The 21,942-nt window shown below is 37.2% G+C and overlaps 1 protein-coding gene across 6 annotated transcripts in view; it reads left to right on the top strand.

Annotated features, from left to right (window-relative positions):
- The window catches only part of pdlim5a (PDZ and LIM domain 5a), a 77,054-nt gene that overhangs the window by 42,898 nt on the left and 12,214 nt on the right, over positions 1-21,942 (top strand). For 2 of the 6 annotated variants that reach the window (XM_036143782.1, XM_036143784.1), the window contains exons 6-10: positions 1,522-1,542; positions 1,661-1,684; positions 1,925-2,097; positions 2,237-2,273; positions 18,616-18,698. In XM_036143782.1, coding sequence (XP_035999675.1) covers positions 1,522-1,542; positions 1,661-1,684; positions 1,925-2,097; positions 2,237-2,273; positions 18,616-18,698 — 338 coding nt within the window. The remainder of the gene's footprint in view (positions 1-1,521; positions 1,543-1,660; positions 1,685-1,924; positions 2,098-2,236; positions 2,274-18,615; positions 18,699-21,942) is intronic. The other 4 variants (XM_036143783.1, XM_036143785.1, XM_036143781.1 and 1 more) reach the window with 2 other exon arrangements.

The raw sequence follows: 21,942 nt of genomic DNA, 5'->3' as shown, positions 1-21,942 counted from the left end.
CTGCTGACCTGAAAGGTGTATTTGTCACCTTCAGATAACCTTTCACTGTTAATGTTCTGAGTCAGCTACAGAAAAACCGGAGGTTCGGAGTTGTGCAATTCATCTTGTCCAAGGATGCAGGTCCCAGATAGGAAAACATAAGTGTTCAAAGTTAGCTGTTTTTCCTTAATTTGTCAAAAATAAAAATATTTTTTTTTAATTGTGTTTATGCAATAAATAGGTGTCAAAACATAATTTACATTCTCAGTTTCTCTGAAAAAGTCTACATTTACATTTTCAGAGCAGCATCGGTCCAAAATTTTAAAAACTTTAATACCTGTTGATAGATCAACGTGTGTTTAACCTTACCAAATGGGATGTGTCAGAATCCTATTTGCTACATGCAGTGGAACGTTCTCACTGATATTCTTGTTTATATCCCATTTAACATGTAGATATTCAGAATTTACTCACATAAATGAATGAAATAACAACAGCAACACTTTCAAATATATCTAAGCTGATAAACCAGTATTTGCTTGGGACTCTAATAGCAATGAAACAAGATCTCTTCTGACAGGCCAATTCAATTTGTCTCTACCCAGTCTGTTTGTGGTTCATGCATTGCAACTATCAGCTGATGTTCAAAAACACTGCAAACTGAATCACAAATATCGCCTTTATTTCTACATTTGTTATTTTGATCCACAGGGGTGTAAAGCAAACCTCACCATGCCAAAATATTATCGCCCATATTTGTGCCCATATAATTACAGATCTTTATTGGTTAAAATTCAACATAGAGGATGTGTGCTTAATTTTCCAAATACTCAGGATTATATTGTGCAGAAACTGCAGTTAATCAGAGACAATGTAAATCTTTAGCAGGTAGCATATATTTTCTTAATGTAGCATTGCCATCTTTACAACGGCAATAAATCTCTGTGCCTACATCGCTGTTGCCATAACAAGAATGTGTTGAGAGACACTCATAAATCAGAGTATTCGGTGTGCCTGGGGCCGATAGGAAGAGAGAGTATATTTATAGGTGATTGATTAAGACAAGGCCATGAGAAATACTCAGTACCTTAGAGTGTCTCAATGTGTTTGTTTTTACTGGGAGTTGATTTACTGACAGTTTGCAACAGACATGTCATCAGCTTGCTTGCCAAGCAAGACTTAATCCCTTACTGTACATGCAAGCATGCAAACACAAGCTAAACACAACTATATTTTAAATCTGCTTCACATTAATCAAATTTTAAAAAAAAAGAAAGAGGAAAGAAATTGACTAACTGCAATTCGACCCCTGTGGGTTTGTAAACAGTTCAAATGCACCACCATGTGGCTGAAAATAAAACTTACATGTTGCTATTTGACAGAACATAATGTTTTCTCCTTCGTGTTGCGCTCCTATCAGAGGTCATGCCTTTTCCTTCTGTCTGTTGGCTGATTTTTACGGAACACATTTCCATCAGATCATTTCCCTACTATTTAATGGTTTTTCCATTCCTTTGTCCCCTTTCTTTAATGCTGCATTAGTGGACCTCAAAATATGTTGAAGTAAGTCTTTACACAGTTTGTTTGGTTTCGTATAAAAGATGTGAATGCTGCCGTTTTATAGTCCCCTCTCTTTACGTCAACTCTCTTGTGCCTTGTGTTCCGCTCCTTGATTACCAAGAAAACCCCTGCAGCAGCCACCAAGGTATCATGCTGGTGCAGACATTTCCCACCAACTACATTTAACACAGTGTGGTGTGGCCCTTTCTCTACTCTAATAAGCACTACTGGGTGATACAGTGTCATCTCATGTGATCGTCTAACGAACTCATTTCATCCCATTGAACTCGTTATGGAGGTTTTCACCTGAAAAAAGCTGGGAGAATAAAAGGATAAATAAGCTTTTACTAGTGTCCTCTGACTTCATCTGTCCCTCCTTCCTCAGAATTCCCAGGAAACATGTCGTGGACACAGACATCCATTTTTACCATGTGCCTTCTCATGCTGATGCGAGCAGAAAGCGCATAATGGAGGACACGGAGGACTGGCGTCCACGCTCAGGCACCACCCAGTCCAGATCTTTCAGGATCCTGGCTCAGATCACAGGCACAGAGAACGGTACGACGGGGACTGAAAGGCACAGTTTTACGCATCACTTTAGTATCAACTAATACTGAACACCTCTGATTGTAATTAAATTGATAGCTTCTAGCACATTTAAATAATATTCATTTAATTATTTTTTTTTACCTTCTAGTTCAAAATGAGGAAGTTGATACATCAAAGAAGACAAAGTAAGTGCATCTGAAAGAAAACATTTTCATTTTCCTCGCTTTCTGCATAACAAGATGGTGATTGCTTTATATACTGTTGTCATTCAAACTGCATAGTTGAACGGCTGGTATAAAATCTCAATGTATAAAGTGAACAGAATGCCTAACACCACCTCTTTGAGGCATAATTTGAGCAATCAGAGTCATGCCAAGTTCCTAACACGTAGACAGCCAAAGAGGGGTCCCATCTGATTCTGAGTCAAAAATGCAGTACAATTTTTCCAAACATTTCCAAAGCTTAACATTTTGTCTGCTTCCTTTTTTCATGTTACTCAATGTTGATTTTAGACCTGTTTGTAATGAATGTGCATAACCCGTCAACGTGTGTGTCGCCTTGGTTTTGGTCCTCTAATCGTTGTGGTGGACTGGACAGCCTTGTTGTGCTGCATGTGACCCGTGATTGTGTGGTTGAAAACCAGGACTCTGCCTCGGTTGTGTCGTCCCGTGGCGTGACCTGTTGACTCCATGCTCTTGTTGGTTTGCCGTGGCACATTACTGCAGGGATTGCTTCCATTTGTCCGTGTTGGTGTGTGGCCTTGATCATAAATCAAATGTTTGGACATAACGATAACTGTATGTCTTGTATATGTTGAGATTTCTTTTTATTATTCTGTTTGGGTCTCCTTTATTGCAATAATGATAGTGAACATTTTTTACTCCTCTTAATATAAATGTTTCCTGTCTGTCGTCAGCTGCTGTTGATAACTGGCATCCTGCTTTCCTGCTGACATGGGCCTCTATCCATCTCCTTGTAGTTGTGTTTAGGATAATTATTCTCCTTTATTTAAGTTCTTCTTTCATGTTTCTTCTCTTGCTCTATTCTCTTTTGTTTCTCCCCGTTTACCAATGTGTTCTGGATGGCAGAGAGAACAAGATCCCCACTCGGCTTGTGGTTGGACCCAAGTACAACGAGCTGAGAGACTGGCACCACGGAGTGTCTGCTCGCACCCTAAATGTCCAGTAGACTTTGTGTTTGTGTGTGTTTGTGGGAGTGTTTGTTGACCTGTGGGTGTTATTGGTTGTATGCTGGTGTATTTGTGCATCACTGAGGTGTAAGGTGTCTATATGAGGCAGATTTCTAAGAACAGGAAAAAAAAAAAGATGTATGGTCTGGTGACGCTAAAAGGAAGTGGAAGAAATAAAATCCTGGGATGAAAACTGGACAGGTGTTAGCTTGTTTTGCATTTTTTTGCTTCTCCATGGGCTTCCTGAGTTTTCAGTCGTTTCACGTCAAACAAATGCAAAGCAATAAATTAGAGAGGAGATGGCCTTTTCTAAAACTTCATCAAATTATTGCATATCTCCTATGTGTTTTGGTGGCATAGGAAGATATTTTTGAGGAAGATAAATCACCTTCATGCAGATTTGATGCTGTCCCTACACAATCTGATCACAATCTAGACCAAGCTGTTTAAATGATCCAATAATTACATTGCATTTAAATATAAAAAACAAAAAATAGATTTAATGGCCAAAACTGACCCAGCCCTTGCACAGTAGAACAGTGTGAATCCCTTTATCCCAACACATACAAAATAAAAACTTTATTTCTTCATTTTACACTCAGCTAAAATATGTCCTTAGATTTTTTAATATACTGCACATTATTAGATGATAAACTGTTTGACTGCAGCTTTTATATATATTAAAAAAAACGTCCCTCAACTGAAAGTCAGTTTTTGGAATTTTGAGCATTTCATTGTTTTTTTGTATTAATTTGCACCTTCAGAGATAATAAAGTCTCATGTTGACTGATTACATCTGAAACAGCTGAAACCAAATAGTTACATACATTGTTCAAAAAGAGACATCACCTTATTTTTTTCCACTGTCAGACATCAAATCAGACTAAAGCTTTTCTGTTTAAGGTCAGTTAGGATTTCCAAAGAATCAAAACTTTGTGGGCAGAGCTGAATGTTGCAGATAGGGCTGCGAATAACCTGACTCAGTTGGACCAGTTCGGTTCAAAGGAATGGGCCAAAAATCAATCAAACTACTCTGAGAAGCTTGTAGAAGAATACTCAAAATGTTTGTCCCCAGTGAAAGTTTAAAAGCATCAAAAAGTAAGGAAATATATACAAACATCTGAATTTAAATAAAGTAAAAGAATATTCTCTAAATATTCTGACAATTACCAAATAGAAACACTTTTGGTAATCCTGACTGTGCAAAAAGAGGAACGGTTCAGTCCAAAAGTGAGAAAAATGGTTATATGTAATTTTATACTGCATTTGTAACATCATACAGTACGCCAGGAAGGACAGAACTGGTATTTAGTGCAATAGACTTTTTCCTTACATCTTTTTTTATGCCTGCTTAAGGTCAGGCATTCACTATCCCTATTTAGCCCAGAAAATAACTGTCGGCTTCTCTAGCCCATTCGATAAATCCTTTTCAGCCAGATCTAGATGGCAGGTGACATCTTTGCATGCATGGCTTTACAGTTTTCCCTTATTAGCCATATTTTCATCTTTTTTAGGTGGAAGCAGAAAACAAGTCGTACTTTTTATCTCTTTTCCACAAATTTTGTGTTTGGGGATGTTCGGTTAAATTGATTTTGCATCCAGCAATAAAACGTTCATGATTTAAACATTTCTGTTATTAAAATAGAGTATATCTTCAAAGATAGTGCTTTGTGTACCTTTGACTTTTCTTTTGTTCATTTATCCTTCCTTTTTCAACTACTTTCTCTGTACATTTTAAATTACTCCAGGTATGTGTGTATGCATGGTCCTGCCTTTCTGCCAAATAAATTAAATGTATAAATGTGTGTTACAGTATGTAAAATTAAATGCTGCATTTACTTTGAATGTCGGTAGAAGGTTTAATTGAACGACACCTTGCTGAGGAAAATACCGTGCCTTTACATTTCATCTATGTATAACTGAACAAGCGACAGTAGCAGGCGATGGCCCCTTGAAATAATTTTATGCTCCTCATTCCACTTTTTCCTGATTGATCCATTGGGTCATTTTAAAGTAACTCAGAAGTGAACAATGTATTAACAAGACAATTTCTTGGTGCAGCTGTGCTTCTGTCTGTAAAACCCTCATTGCACTTGCTGTTAGATATAATTCAGGATGCCAGACCTGTCAGCCAGATGCGAAATAAATTTGGGGACTATAAAAGCAATCAGTTTTTGTCCTAATTTTATAAAATGATCCTAACACCTGTGATATTGCTGCTAATGTGCTTCTTCCCAAAATTAAAACTCCACGAGTAACAGATGCAAGAAATATGCTGTCAGCTTTCACCTGATTAACGGCAGTCTGATTAAAGCGCATCTGAATGAGGAACTTTCTGTACACCTGAAAATATGTAAATAAATACAAAGGCACTCACATTGATTGGTTTAATTATTAAATACAATCTTCTTAAGGAGAGCATCTCTTCATAGCAGATAAACACTTTCATAAGTAGGACTCTTGCAAAATGTGCCGTTTTCTAAATGAAGATGAAAGGGGAAAAAATACTGGTTTGACTGTTAATAATGAAATCCTGTATTATTTAAATAACCGATGCTGCACTACTGTATACTTCCTTGTGCACTCCCAATGTCAGTTTTCTTTTGGTTTTTTTTGAAAAGAAAAGTTCTTACACTAAAATTTAAACACATCTTGAAAGATAAAATGCCATGATTCATTAAAAACTAATTTCATCTGCCCAAATAAAGGAAATCATTAAAATTATACTGAACATTCAAGGACATCGATCAAGTGTCTTGCCAAATATGTTTGCTCATTTGATGGCCTTTTTCTTAGCAGATATCTAAGTCTTGTGGTATACAGAAACATTAGCTGTTTGTTTTATGTAGACCGCTTTTAATTGTATCATATTTGTGTCGCACAGTTTTTATAATGAATAGGGCATTTTTTTTAAAAGTAATAAACACTTGTTTTGGGGGCTTTCAGTCATTTTAACCAGAGTTCATGTAGTTATGAGTGAACAGTGCATAGGTTTACATAAGAAAACATCTTTAAGGCCATCCTGCTGGTTGAAGCAATCAAAGTCTCATTTCACCGTCTACTGTTGCATCCCAGTATATCAGAATGTTATTGAAAAGTAAATACATTTTGGTAATTCAATTCAAAATGGTAAAGTTATGTATTAAATACCTGTGATTGACTGGTGACCTGCCCACTGACTGCACCCCGCCCCTCGCCCACTGACTGCTGGAAAGAGGCATCAGCCAGGATGGATGGATTAATTCATTACATAGAGTGATAATTTCAAGTGTTTTTGTCTATTAATCCTGATGATTATAGTTTACCTCTGATTAAAACCAGAAATTCAGTGTTGCAAAACATTACTTAAGACCTTTAAAATAAAACGTTTGAAAACAGAAATGTGGGCCTACTGAGCAATATATCACTGTCCTGTATACTCAGTCTCTGGTTGTGGCGTGTGGCTCTGCTGAATTGTTATAAAAAAGCCAACGTGTCCTTCAGTTTGTCTGCATTGTTGGGTTTGGTGTCTCTATCTAATCCTTTATAGATTCGTCACACAGCAAAGGCCAGAAGAGTTTTCTGGCCATTTGAGCACTGTGATACCATGGTTATTAAGTTTTACAGCAGGAAGTTTTACAGAACATCCTGCTCTGACTTCATAAATCATAGTGGAACAACATCAGCCAATGGCGTGGCTCCCCAAATAATCACTAACAAAGAGAATTTAACACTACACCTCAAACAGCTTTGATTCTGTGTGTCTCCGTCTATATACTGGGACAAGTCTTCTAAATTTAATACTAAATCTTCTTTGGCATTTTATCACTTTGAGATTACTGAGCAGTGGTCCCAATGTAATAAAACGCTTGGTCTGTTCAGTCCGTTTTCCCTTTTGCCCAAATAGAAGTCTTCTAACTTGTCTTTATTTGTTTGTGGGTCTAAATGTGGATTAACGCAAATAAATACAATAATCAAGGCTCTGAAGAAGCATCTGTGTGGCCAGTTTTTAAAAACAATGACTCCAGTTGCAGTCCGTGCCCTGTGTGTCTCCCCCAAACACTTCAGCTTGCCTTGCTTTACAATTTCGCATGGAGTTGCAGCTGGTGCTTTTTCGACAACACTTCACCTTCCACTCAACTTTCCAACTAATATGCTGGCATACACAACTCTCTAAACAGTCAGCTTCTTAGCAATGACTATTTGAAGCACCTGCTGTTGACGCACAGAAAATTTTAAAACAGGCAAGCTACTTAGTGGATCATTAGCTTAATTATCTAACTAAATGTAAGACACATAGTAGTACAGGTGGTACATGTACTTGTTTAAATCCCCCCATTCATCTGTCATTGTCCTGTGAAGCCATTGAAACAATCACATAAAGACTTTTGGAGACAACCAATAAACTTTTAATACTCTTTACTTGGGCCAGGTCCTGTGGGAACCCTGGTTTTGAGCACTCTTGGTCTGCTTTTCATTGCTTCATTGGGAAAAATGTTGGACTACACTTCAAATGAAACTCTTTCTTACAAGCTCAAACCAGCCACCAGTGATTGATTATGATAAATCCATTTTGAGTTGACCAGGTACTCCTAAAAATCAGTTTAGTGCAGAAATTTTTAAGCTAGGATGGGTGGTGATCATTAATGCTTTCCAAAACCTTTCGATAATGACGAGACTGATAATTTACCACTTCCTTGTGTCCTTTATTTAACTTGTGCTAGCAGTTTTCCTCAGTCACCACTAGATGGCAGCACAAATGTGGAAAGATTTTGAGCTCACGTTGGTCATGACGGTGGCAACCATGATTTCAACACCACAGTGGGAAAACAGTATAAAATATTTATTTATTTATTTATTGCTGCACAAGAACACGTAATTCCCAAAACAACTAAAGTTTTAGATTGCTTAAAATATTTTTTTCATAGCTGTACAGTTTATTCAACCTATTTTTCTTGATTCTTTTCAATTCAAACCCAAACTAATCCTGCCGTTGATTTCTTTTGGTTGCATTGCTGCAAAGACACTAAGATTCACTATGTTGCTCTCACATCAAAGCACTTCCCACCCTCCTGCCCCCGTCACAAAGCCCCGAGTACCCCCAGATAACCTGTCCAACACCAGAGCACTGTTCACAGTTAATGAAGTGTGCCAATCCACCACAGTGTTTATGTGGGTTTTTACCTCAACACAATCATCGGGGCTTCAGAGTGTTCCCTGTCAGCAACTAAATCCCTTTGAGATTATTAAAAAAAATAATTCCACTCAATTTAACTTAGCTTTGCGCTTGTTTCGTATTGTTTTCTATATAATTTACAAAAACTATACACAGCCCAGAGAGACTGTATCCAAATGTAACTAGCTAACCATCTGAGCTCTAAAAAATGTTCACCAAATTATCACCACTATTAAAATGAATTGTAATCAGTTAAAATGGATTACAATTACTATTTATTTTGCATTGTTTGTGTATTCAAAAAAATTCTCTTATTTATTCTTTGAACTCTATGTTTTACACATTTTAAACATTTGCATTGAAGGAGCAAGAAAATGGGAACATTTTCATTATGGGAAGTGCAATGCATCAAATTAGATGTCAATGTGCGAGACTTGGCAGTTGTAAGGGATTTCTTTAATGTAGTTTATTAGCAGGCTGTTACATTTTTAAGTGAAATCCAAAAAGCTCTGCTTGCAATTAATGTATTGGTCTAGTTGGATGGACTTTCACTGCCAATGATGCCTAAACAAGATTGGGTTTGGTGGCCTTAATACCCAAGCTTGCTGCAAATGTTGAGGCAAATCGTGATGATGGAAAATAAAGACAGCAGTCAGGAAAATGTGGGATTATTGCAACAATATTGAAATTGGAGGTTTTCCCAGCATCTTGCAGCTCTGGTTTTAATCTGAGCATGATGGTCTGGTTTCATCCCTTTATTTATTTGTGTAGTGATTCTCATTCTGACTGATTTAATAAATTAATGAACTTGCAATGTTTGCTTGCTTGTTTTTTCCTTATGGTTTACACTTTTGTGGAGTTTTCTTTTTACAATCAGAGTGAAAACATAGTGTGCGGTAATCGTGTAGTTTGGCAGTAATGATCAACAATATGTTGACGTTTTACATCCAATCAGCCTTTTCTAAATAGATCTCAACAACCAATTCCCAGAAAGTGTTCATATGTCATCACGCTGTTTATAGGAAATCCCATTTAGGCAAAGTGCAAAGCTATTCCCTTTGCTTTTACATAAAGTAGTTTTCCCACTTTCATACTCATCCTGGGAGATATTTAGATGAACAACTATTTTTAACCAGCAGCACAGATAAAGGCTTGATCGCACTGAACATGCCATGCGTGACCCTGAAAAGTCTGTTTATTCAAACCATGCCAGCACCACAAGACACTGGCCATGTGTCTGTGTGGCGACAGTTCATTGCTACTATAACATTCTGTGGTCACTGTAAAACAACTTGGCAGCATCTCAGAGAGATCAGTCATCAGTCGGCGGTAACAACTGGACACAGCCGGACCGTGAAGCATTAAGAGGTCTGCATGTGCGTGTGTGTGTGTGTGTGTGTGTGTTGGAAAAGGGTGTCTTTATAAATAAATGGATGACTTTGTCATAGTATGAGTGAGAATATCCGCACATGGATGGTATAGTGCGCGTGTGAGGACTGAATTTCATCCAGAGAATATCATGGTGCTAAATTATAGACCATCTGTTGTGTGGCAGGGAGATCTGCTGGGCAGCAGTCAGCTATGTTAATGAAACATTTGTTCATTTCTCAAATGAAACCCACACTTTTATGAGATGCGTGGAGCGAGCTCTTCTTGGAGCCACAATACACATGTTATTTTACATGTGTAAACACTCAGGAATAGGAGATCTGCTCCGTGTGCCTCATTAAAATTCCGAACAAAGGTCATGATTTGACAGCATATTGAACATCAGCGTTCATCTAACACCGACACGGTTCAACTAGATGCCTCCTAAAGAGAAGTATTATGGTATATAGCTGGAGTTTTCGTATGCAAGTGTGAATATATTGGTAGCAAAACAAAAGCAGTGAAAGACAAAAGCGAACAAATCTGTTCAGCTCGTTTTCCTCCACTTCCTCTTTAATTATCCCTTGCTGTTGACAGCATACATATGTGGCCCGGTGAATCCAGATGGTCAGCGTTAACTGAGCACAACCAAACCCGACACCAACATCCCAGCCATGTAAAACATATTCAATTTCACATGTAATTTGTCTGATTGGAGGAGAATATTAACACACTCTCCGTTATTGAGTTCTAATGAATGATTAACTGAGAGACATCTTTCCTGCTCCATTTGTCACCTGTCATTAGCCTGCTACTGTGAGTAATGGGAATGGAGGTTGTTAAAATGCTGGGACGGACTAAATAAATAGATACTTTAACGATATTTCCTATTATGGCTTGATGTGGTCTGTTTGTTCTCTTCCAAGAACATTCTGCTTAATGAGTTGATGCCCACTGAGTTTTATTTCCATTCAGATAGAGCAGTGACTTAGGCAAGGTTAGTTCATTTAGAAAGAGCTGTTTTGCTTATGCACCAAATTTCCAGACTCTGTGTTTAGTTTGGACAGAAATCTGTCAAGCATCCCAGGAAAACTCTCAAACATAAAGTTCAAAGTACTTGGTTCTTTCTGTTCCAAATGCACTTAATCTATATTTAAAGTCATGAGCTTTTTGTTTGAATTTGTTCTTGGTTTGTTGAATTTTCCTTTATCTAATTAGCTATTGTATACTCAATATTTACATATGCTATTTCAATGCTCCATAAAAAATAGGCATTAATTGAGCACAACATATTGACTGATCTAGACGTGTACAGGGGTGAAGAAGGAAGTGAAACAGGGCCTCAGTGTCACACCTCCTCCATTGTTTTTAACAGTCAGCACTAGGTGCTTTTCTAAACATTCATCCTCTTAAGCTCATCCCACAAGCTTTGGGTAGAAGGTTGATTTTATCTTTAAGAACATTTTGATTATTATTCTGCAGCATGTCTTAATAAAGAGTCCTGTCTGACATTGTAGCAATAAGAATTGTTGTTTTAATGCCAAATGGAGTCCAGCATATTTTACCTTCACAAGTGGAGCATTACTAGCCTCGTGAGACCATCCTGATCTCGCGAGCTTTCAAGGTTTCACTCGCAGATCAGTCTTTTTTTTTAATTAATTTTTTTTTTTTTTTATTAATATATCAAACAAATAGTGTACAAAGACTCGTTGAGGTACAAACATTACAACATGGGTAGAAAACGTTTTCAAAAAATGGGTCTAAACAATAAGAACAGATACATAAACAATAAGGCCAATGAAAGATTATGGAGCAAGATTCAAAACAAAAGAAATGTAGAAATACTGGCAGTTACTTTTTTGGCAGATACAGATTTCAAATGTTTCAATGAGGTGTAATACAGTTTAAATTGGTTAAGAAAAAAATCAAAACAAGGAGTAGAACCTCTCCATTTACAGCAATGTATATGATATTTGACAAGAAGGAATACAATATTAACCATATCTGATATTTTACTATCAAGGTCATCAACATAATACAATATGTGAGTGATGGTTATTTCTGGGATGTCCTCAATTTTAAGGGACAACCAATTTTTAATGTCTCTCCATAGTTTAAAGGAAAAAGGACAGGAAAAAAAGAGATGATTAAGGGATTCATCCGGAGATTCACAAAAGGCACAGCATGTTAAGTCAAATTTAAATCTTTTGTGCAAAAATTCTGCCACTGGGTAAATATTGTGAGAGATTTTAAAATGAGTCTCTTTAACCTTTGGTGAAACCGGCCATTTAACATACTTAGAGAACGCCCTCTCAAATATAGGCAAATTGGTTGTTTTCAAAAAACTGTTACAGTAATCATTAAATAATTTGGATTTGAAGGCAGTCACAAGCATCGCATTATTACATTTTTTATCAGTCACACAATATTCTCCGATTTTCAATTTGGGTAAAAGATGGATTAACATTTGAATATGTTAAGGTGTTTTGGATGAGATGGATCAGAGCTACAGGAATAGCTTTGCATACTTTTAGATATTCATTACAAGTACAGTACAGATTAAATTTGTTGGTAAAATCTCTATGATTTAGCAAAACACCATTGCTGTCCATTAAATCAGTTACAAACAAAATACCGTTTTCATACCAGTCAGTTTTAAAAATAGATTTTCTATTTATTAATATTGATCTGTTATTCCACACTACGGATCCATGAGGGGTAAAGTTGTGAGTAAATATCATCTTCCAAAAATGTAAAACTTGTTTATGAAAGTTAGACAGCGAAATGTTAATTTTGGTTAATTCAAAATCACATTTAAGCAAGAGATCCAAGCCACCAAGCTTTTTAAATATAGATTTAGGAATATGAAACCACATTGAATTGGAATGAGACAAAAAGGTCTTTAGCCAATTTATCCTAAATGAACCAACCAGAGCCTCACAATCTAAAGCTCTAATACCACCTTTATCATAATCTTTAACGAGATGTGATCGTCGTAGATAGTGAGTTTTATTCCTCCAGATAAATTGAAAGATTATTGAATTGGCTTTTCTAATATTTTTGTCAGAAATAAAAGCAGAATGGCATGGATAAATTAATTTAGATACTCCTTCAGCTTTGGATAAAAGAGTTCGTCCAAAAATAGTCAGATCTCTCGTTAACCAATGACTCAAAGATCTCTTCATGCCATTTAAGCAACTACCAATGTTTTCCTCCTCTCTTCTAATAACATTTTTCGAAATTAATATTCCCAGGTATTTCTCGCAGATCAGTCTGGCTACTCTCCGTTAAAGAAAATTTGGAGCCGTTCACCAAACGAACGTCCAATCAGCGTTGGCTTTGAGGCGGGTTGAGGTGTGACGCAACGGGAAGCGCGACAGTTCAGTCTAAAGAACATGGCGGCTTCAGCCGATGAAACTAGCGTTAGCGTGGCTATCGAGCAAGTTTTATCAGAATTACAGAGTATTTCTTTGCTGAGCTAACGAGCCTTTACCTGCAGCAGCAAGAGTAGCTTGGCTTATGGTTGTGTTTTCGTCGTCGCTCTGTTACGAGCGACGACGAATCTGATTGGTTTATTTGGCCCGTCTATCACCAACATAGGCCAATCAGCTAACCAGTATTTTCGCCCCTTCCCAAAATTACTTCAACGGAAGGTTTCCAGATGGATATGCGGAGCAAATCTATCTGGCGGAGTCAGGTAAGAGCATTACTGCTTTCCCCATAGTGCTCCGCTTGATGTATATATGCAAGATGCTTTGTTAGATTTTATGCTGGGACTATTTCATGTTAAATGGATACAGAAATAGGAAGATAGAAGACGAAAAAAGGAGAGAAACAAATGAGACAAAATGCCAAAAGGGAGAAAGGGTGAAAGAAAGAAGAGGAAAAAAGGGAGAGAGCAATATAACATCCTCTGAGTCTGCTTCTACACCTGCAAAGAGATATGAAAACAACAGCAAAACCAACCGATGAAGTATTACAGGTACAAACAACCAACACCTTAATACCATCACTGAAGAATATACAGTATTAATTAAAATGAAATGTATAAAGTGACAGCTGAAGATAATAATAGAGTGTTTCTGTATAGAAGTGAATCTGTAAGTACCTGAATCCAAGCATGTGTAAGTGTTTGTGAAAGTGCACAAACACTTACATGTTACGTTTATTTCAGATATGTTAATAGAGAGTAAAAATTATAGCTATATTGTCCTCTCTCTGGACTGCTTGTTTTCCGATGCATATAGTAGAATTTGGTGTGACACATGTCCAGTGGCCTCTGCTCCCAGACACATGAAACACAAAATGATTAGCTCATAATGAAGATGAAGAGAGATGATCCACAGCCTGATTGTCTCCTTCCTATGGCCAACTACTTAGATTAGGGCTGTGCAGCCTATAGACTGATTAGCTGGAATCAATGCTAACACAACAGTCATCTCGGTTCATTTGTCACAATTCATGTCATCGCACTGTAACTTGTATCTTGATCAGATGCCTTTTGAATATTTTATTGCTTATAGTCCATATGTGCAGAGATTAGATTCTACTTTTATTTAACAAAAAAAAAAAAAAAACTACTCAATGTTGCTTGGGAACTTGATATTGTTTTAAATACATCTTCATTTCCTGTCTTGAAGTGTGGTTATTATTACATCCAGGCCTATTGTCTATCCGTTGATTAATGAACACCATCCAAATTATATTAACCCAATTAAATTTATGTTTTCACAGCCATTAGTAATAATTCATATTACATCTATGTCTTATTCATTATGCTACATTTTGTGATGTTTTCCATACTGTACTAAGTTACCTTCAGTTTTCCTCACAAAGTGAAATCCTTTTTTAATTGTATAGATAGTGTCCATGTTGTTAATTTGGTCATTTAAACTTCTCTTCCATTTGGGCCTGTTGCATCTCTCCCATCTTTCATATTTTATACAAATGTTCCACAAAGTGGAATAACTCATCAGAGCCTGATTTAGTACCAAATGGAGAGAATTTCATCTCATGATTAATTTCATTGGACTTTTGCATCTTTGACAGTTTTACTTGTTGCTGTTAAAGAAAATAACAGTATGCAAAAAAATGCAAAAAACAAGGTTAGTTTTAAAAAATAAAATTGAGAAATACTCTTTACATTTTGCACAGTGTATGTTGGAAAGTTACAAGTGTAGTTTTCAAGTTTCTAACGAAACTAAACCAGATTTTCCAGGAGGGGAATAATTGGACCTTCAATAAAACGTTTATAGCTGCTCTTCTAAATAACAGTTTAAAAATTTCATGAGTTAGATTATTGCAATATTGTGTTCCAAATTCCTGATGGATCTGAACCAGATATAAAAAAAGATGGTATTTAGCTTTCAAAATAAAAATGAGTGATCTTAAAATAAAAGCGTTGCTCTTTCATGAGTAAATTAAAAGAATATTGTATAAAAATCAGTGGGTGATGCCTCAAGATAGTGCGCCCATTAATGATTTTCCAAGTTGCTCTAATGAGGAGTTTCAATACTTCTGACAAAATCATGCAAAGCTAGAGTCTAGTATCAGACACAATTCAGCACAATACAACTAATGTGTGACAAATGCATAAACTAACATGGCTTAAAAGAGACATATCGTGCTTTTATGTCCTTCCTTTTCACTTTTAAATAATTCCGTTTTGGTTTATACAAAGTGGAACTGCAATGCTTTGGTCTGAATTCCTTATTGTTGCCCCACAGTCACTCTTTTGCCCCTGTTCTGAGGTGTGTCTGAGAACAACGTTTTGGTGTGGTCCCTTTAAATGGAAAATGAGGCACTTCGAAACCCAACCCCACCAGGTTTCAGAGCCACCCCATTAAGCCATTTTTGTAGGATGCTGGGTGACAGAGAAATGAATCGTGTGCGTTAATAGACCCAACAATTGATAGGCCAGAAGTCCACAACCTTTTTTAGCAGCTCTGCAGCAAATACTGTGAAGTACTTGTTAAAAAAAATGTAATAGGAATAGAGAAAACAGAATGGCTTGAAATGTATGACCAAAGAAGAAAATACAGATATTTATTCAGCTCCTGGAGAGAATAAATTACTTTGTAAAGTGCCTTGAGATGACATGTTTCATGAATTGGCACTATATAAATAAAATTGAATTGAATTGAAATAAATGTATATTTTCTGGACTCCTAGAGACTCTAGGTACGTAACACAATTATTTGTGTACCATGTGTTATTTTGCATGATGTGTCCCCTTTAATTTTTGTGATGCACCACAATACCTCTGATATGTGTTCCCCTTAATGTGTTATTATTTACATGGTGGGGACCAGTAGAGCAATAGAAAATGACTGGACTGTATGTACCAAGTGACAGAAAACAAATAATAAAAAATCTGGATTTATGTGTTACACAGTAACACAAATGAACCACAGCTTGTTCATAATACCCAGGTTGTCAAAACTGACAAAACAAAAAATGCATGGATGAGTTGGATGGGCTTTTAAAAGACAATATATAGTATTTTTGAAATAGCACACACACACATTACTGATGCTTTATTGCACTTTGCTCAACAAGGCTGTACAGCTTGTACAATCTCGGTCACTCTGACTCCATTGCTTTCAGTATTTTCACTTTTACTATGTCTGTCTTACTCACACAAACATTCAGACACAACTCAGTGTAACTATGACTGCAGTTGCCATAACATTTGTCTGCCATGAGTTTCCTAATAATCAGACGCGAGGGGAAAAGGTTGTGGTGATCCAAGTGTTGGCATTGACCACAGTTATGTGTTATGGCTGCAATGTGTCTGCAGAGAGACTGTTAGCCCACCCAAGCTTGTGTGCTGGCATTCAAAAACATACACATGCAGATAGACGTGCACGTTGTGTCAAAGGGATTTAAACATTGTTTTGTAATATAAGGCTTACACATAACATAAATAAAACAGCATATGTTACCCGGCTTTGTGTTTGTACTCTTCACACCATCTGTCTGACATATGTTGTAAAAGTATATTCAGTATATAAGACCCTCCTCCCTGCCTGTTATTACTGGTCATCTTACTTCAGTGGCAGAGTGCAAGAAAATCCATGCAGTTAATAAACATATTCGGTGTAAAAACCCTGCAGTACAACATGAATCTCTTCTTCGGAAAGAAACTGCAGTTCTCTTACATGCACAAAATCTTATGTTCTAAAATAAAATAAAAAATGGGGTATTCAGGAAAGAAAAAGGAACGTTTGAACTGGTACCATTTATGTGATCAAAAGAGGAATATCATCTGAAAACTTGTCAAGGGGAGTGGAGGAGCTTAAGGTTCTTGGGGCATTTTTCAAGAGAGTGGAGCATCTGTCAAGCAGGAGATGGACAGACCGGTGGAGCTGCCACAGTGATATGTACGTTGCCCCAATCCGTTGTGGTAAAGAAAGAGCTTCGCCTTTCCGCTCAGCTCTGATTGGTCTACATCACTACCCTTACCTATGGTGATGACATTTGGGTGATGGTTGAGGGAAGATCCCTGATACAAGGAACTGAAATGAGCTTCTTCTGCAGGGTGGCCAGGCACTCCCTTAGAGATACCGTCAGCAGTCTGACCATCCAGGAGGGACACGGAGTAGAGCTGCTGCTCCTCGACATCGAGAGGAGTCAGCTGGAGTGGCTCGGATATTTGTTCCAAATGCCCCCTAGACGCCTCCCTTGAGAGGTTGTTCCAGGCATGTCCCAACTAGGGAGGAGACCCAGGGGGCGGACCAGGACACGGTGGAGACACAATGTAGAGGCCATGTCTCTCGGCTGGCCTGGGAATGTCTCAGGCTTCCCCCAGAAGAATTGGAGGAGGTGTATGGGGGAGAGAGAAGTCTGGGCGTCTCTGCTAAATCTGCTGACTCTGCTGACCTTGCGACCCGGTCCCAGATAAGCGGGAAACTGCAAGTACTTTTGTTTTCTGACATTGTGGCAAAGAGATTGTGGCTGACTCCACTGACAAAATACCCGATGATGTCCCATATACAGATTATCAGAAGAGTCCACCAGATTTAGTTTTGTTTGTGACACACCAGTCTAAAACATCAAAGATTCTTCACCATGATTAATAGTAGACATTCGTCTGGAGTATTTGTTACCGAAAAACTTAGGCTTACTCTGTTCTGAGCAAAACACACACAGGAATTGAGGTTAAAGTCCCAGCAGATGTTCACAAGTTTCACAAGTCCACAACAGTAGGACAAAAAGGCCCTTTTTTGCTCTCCAAGAGTCAGTTAGCAAGTAGCTAGAGTCTAACGGTTGTTGTAAAGACTTGATGGACCCAAAAAGCCTGTTAGGCTGTTTATTGGAAACTACATAATTTTTTTTTTTTCAGTTTTTGCAAATAAAATAAATCAGATTTAGTTTGTTTCTGTAGTTCAACATAGAAACATTGTTTTCTCTCCTTCTAAGAATTTGAATAAACCCTTTCCTATGCTTTTCATTATCACGCCAGCAGAATGGCTGGCATGATAGTGTTTTATATGAAGCATGTAGGAAACATTTGGTTGAAACAATGCTCACAAGGAAGTTAGGAACTGCAGCATTTTAAATAAGGCTCTGTATTTAAACTGGCCCCCTCTTAATGTGTTTTGCCAGAAAGTACAAGGTCTGAGGTTTCTGGTGTACTTCTATTCTCTGGTATTTAAACAAACAATAAAACAAATCCTGGAATTTATGTGACATTTTCGGTATTTCTTAAAAAGCTTTTGATAGAAATGTTTTTTACTGTGGTAATCTAAATTAAATCACAACCTAATATAAGTAGTTTGAATAATTTGTTTTCTCCATTTGTGTTTCTGTACAGTGAGGACAATGAGGAAATACAGGTTAACACCCACGAATCCGCTGTGGTCAAGACAATGATCAAAGGAACTGCTTCAAACCACGGTAAACACTGTATGTCGATAAGATGGACTTATGATTTATGTTTTTTTTATTCACTTTTTCTCTCTGTCACAAAGCAAGTGAGTATAAGTTGCAAATATTGCCAGCTGCCATTATTGCACCCTGCCTAAAATCAGATTTATGGGCCTGATATTAGTGTGTAACAAGTGTGTTGCCCAGATACTGAATAGAATCTTGAACAATATGTTCCTTTTAACCACTAATACATTATTATGCCCCAACTGCCAAGGCTACATGAAATTTGTTAAATGGTGCATAAATTATTGTGAGAAATCGGGCTGAGCTGTTTCCGGTAGGGTGTGCCTATGGTGTTTTTACAGAAGGCAAGTCATCGGGTTTGTACGCGAACCCAAAACATATTTAAATCCCCAAACAATATCCATTTACTATAGATATTTTGCTAAATCTATTTTTTTTTCATATGATTTGTCATTTGTAACCATATCAACAGATTAAAGTGAATTGAAGAAAAAATAGCTTTTATCTGTTCAAACATTCGCAAACAAACAAGGAAAAAAAGCTTGGCTCTCACTCACAGCCTAATGTGAAGCTGCTTTACGGTTGTGAAACCAAATGTTGTAACAGCCAATTTGCAAGAAGGGAAAAGCCTTATTTTCCATGGCTGAGGTTTGACATGTGTTATGAAATAGGTCATTGCAGTCTTTCTTGTGTTTTTCCTCAGTGGAAGGCCATTAAAAAACCCACATCGGCCCCTGGCACCTTACTCAGTAATACATGCAGTGGCTCTGTTTTGTCAGAATGATAATATTTATAGAGAGGACCTGCTGGGAGTAATGAAAAACAACTCTTTTAGAGGCTATGCATGGAGCTTTAGTGTAATTCTTTGACTGTCAGTGTTCAGCTAGCAGAGTCTGAGTTGATATTCTGTCTGTTATGTTGTTTATTGTGTTGAAATAATAAACATGATTTACTTAGAAATGTTTAAAAAGTATTTCTTTTACAGGTATGTCGAAAAAAGATAACCTTAGTTAATGCAGAATGGAGATTCTAAATAATTATTTCATTTCTTAAAGCAAAAAGATAAGAAAACCAACCTGACCATATGTGAAAATGTTGCCCTGTTAAACTTAATGACAGGTTGTGCCGTTGTTGTGGGTAACAGCTGACATCAAGCATGTGGGATGCTATTTATCAGTCACATCCCAGTGGATGAGGACTTACTCTTGTTTGCAGGGTATTTTTTTTTAATTCTGCCACATAAAACAATCTTTTAAAGGTCATGACACAGCTCTTCAATTGGTTTTACATCTCGAAAGTTCCTTTCATCTCGTCGTTCCACAAAATACTTCCCCAAAAATCTTGGAGATCATCCAGATGGGTCTTTTTTTGGCAAATGTGAAGCAGGAGTTTATTGTTCATTTTAGTCAGCAGTGGTTTTGGCTTTGGAACTGTTCGCACCCAGTCTCTCCTTTTCATGCTTGAATCTGAAACACTGCCCATAACTGAGACAAGTGGGGCCTGAGGGCTTTAGATGTTTTGGTACGGTTCTTTTGTCCCATCCTGGATTACTTGTCAATGAGTAATTTTGGTACGCCGGCAGAACGGTTCACCTCTTTTCCATGTTTTTCCATATGTGGGTAGAGTAGTTCACTAGAGTGCAAAAGCCAGAGAAATGGCTTTATTACATCTTCCAGACTGATAGATGTCAATGACTTTGTTTCTCACTTCTTTTTTAATTTCTTTTGATAAGGGCATTTCTTGATTCCACGGGCAGTGATTAGGGCTAAGTGTGGGTTAATCTGAAAAAAGGTGTTTAATCAGTTATTCTATGATTAACAGGTAACATTTTATATAGAGCTGGGTTTGTTTGGAAACCCCAAGTGTGTAAGATTTACACACTGGTGCACCATTTATTAGTGTGGCAAATTAATTACAAACAACCTCATCGTCAAGTGTGTAATAACTAGCATGACCAGACCAGATATCAAATAACCAAATGTGGGACTATAGGATGCTTGTGAGGGACATTGCGGGACACATAACTTTGCAATGTGCCTTGAGATGACATGTTTTGTTAATTGGTGATATTTAAAAAAAACTGAACTGAATTGACTTGAATGTAACCAACACTATGATGATGTCATACATTGTAATTCAACACAGATCGCACATTACAATAATCTCTGCTTTGCCTGTTATCGCACAACAAAATATTATTACAAAATGACGTATTTACCTTTTTTAAGTTTAATAAAACTGTTAAATTTTAGCCCTGTGACTGGCGACCTGTTGTACCGGATGTACCGTGCGTCCCCCGCCTCTCACAGGGACAGGGAAAACACGTATGGCTGACAATTTCGTTGCCTGAAATCAGAAATGGCGACGCAACATGGCGTCTCCCAGTAGGTGCATGGCCCATATATGTATTCATAAACAACTCATTCTAAGCTAAGAGAAAGCTTCCATTTGTGACTTGATTGTTATTAGACTTTGCCAGAGTATTCATTTCTAAAAATAATACTTAACTTTTGTAAAAGTAAAACCAACGTTCACTGAATTTTCTGGCAAGAAAAAACATATTTTGATTTAAACTAGGTTGAATGTTTTAACCTTATATAGTGCTTTTCCCACATACATTTTAGGTTTATCCTCAACAAAACAAGTTACTTACATTTGATACTCACTAGCCCTTAAAATTACTTTTTGCCCTCATCTAAAGGGAAAGTGTAAAACGTAACATATAGTCTTAAATTCCAGTTAAAAATATGTCTTTAGTTATTTTTAACCATAACCACATACAAAAAACATCTACATCTCTAGTGTGGGAGGAAGAGCTAAACTCTGTGTTTAGTCAGGTGCCTGAATTTTAGTGGATGGAAAGTCTTGGTGGTCCATGTGTGACTTTGTGTGCATTTTGGACTGTGTGCATGAACATAAAACCGAGGAACGTGTTAAAAATAAAAATAATATTCTGTGTTTCTAAAAATGGATGTTGTGAATTCATGGTTGCAACAACAGTGGTCAGCGAGCAGCATGTACCAGCATTACACTTGTTGGTTGTGTTATCAGAGAAGTTAGAGGTCAAATGACCTATCTTTGTTTTTTGTGGATTTGTAAAAAAAACAAAGACGGTCTTACGACTTTTGACACCGTAAGACCTTTCTTTCATATCTTCCTGCTGTTCCATTTAATGTTTTTCATGGCACTTTATTGCCATTTTATGTGACAGGTTAACACAGGGTAGTGCATTATAATTAAGTGGAAA

Source organism: Fundulus heteroclitus, chromosome 12 (genome assembly GCF_011125445.2).
Source record: "Fundulus heteroclitus isolate FHET01 chromosome 12, MU-UCD_Fhet_4.1, whole genome shotgun sequence".
NCBI classification, from domain to species: domain Eukaryota; kingdom Metazoa; phylum Chordata; class Actinopteri; order Cyprinodontiformes; family Fundulidae; genus Fundulus; species Fundulus heteroclitus.
This window is presented reverse-complemented; position numbering and strand designations above follow the sequence as displayed.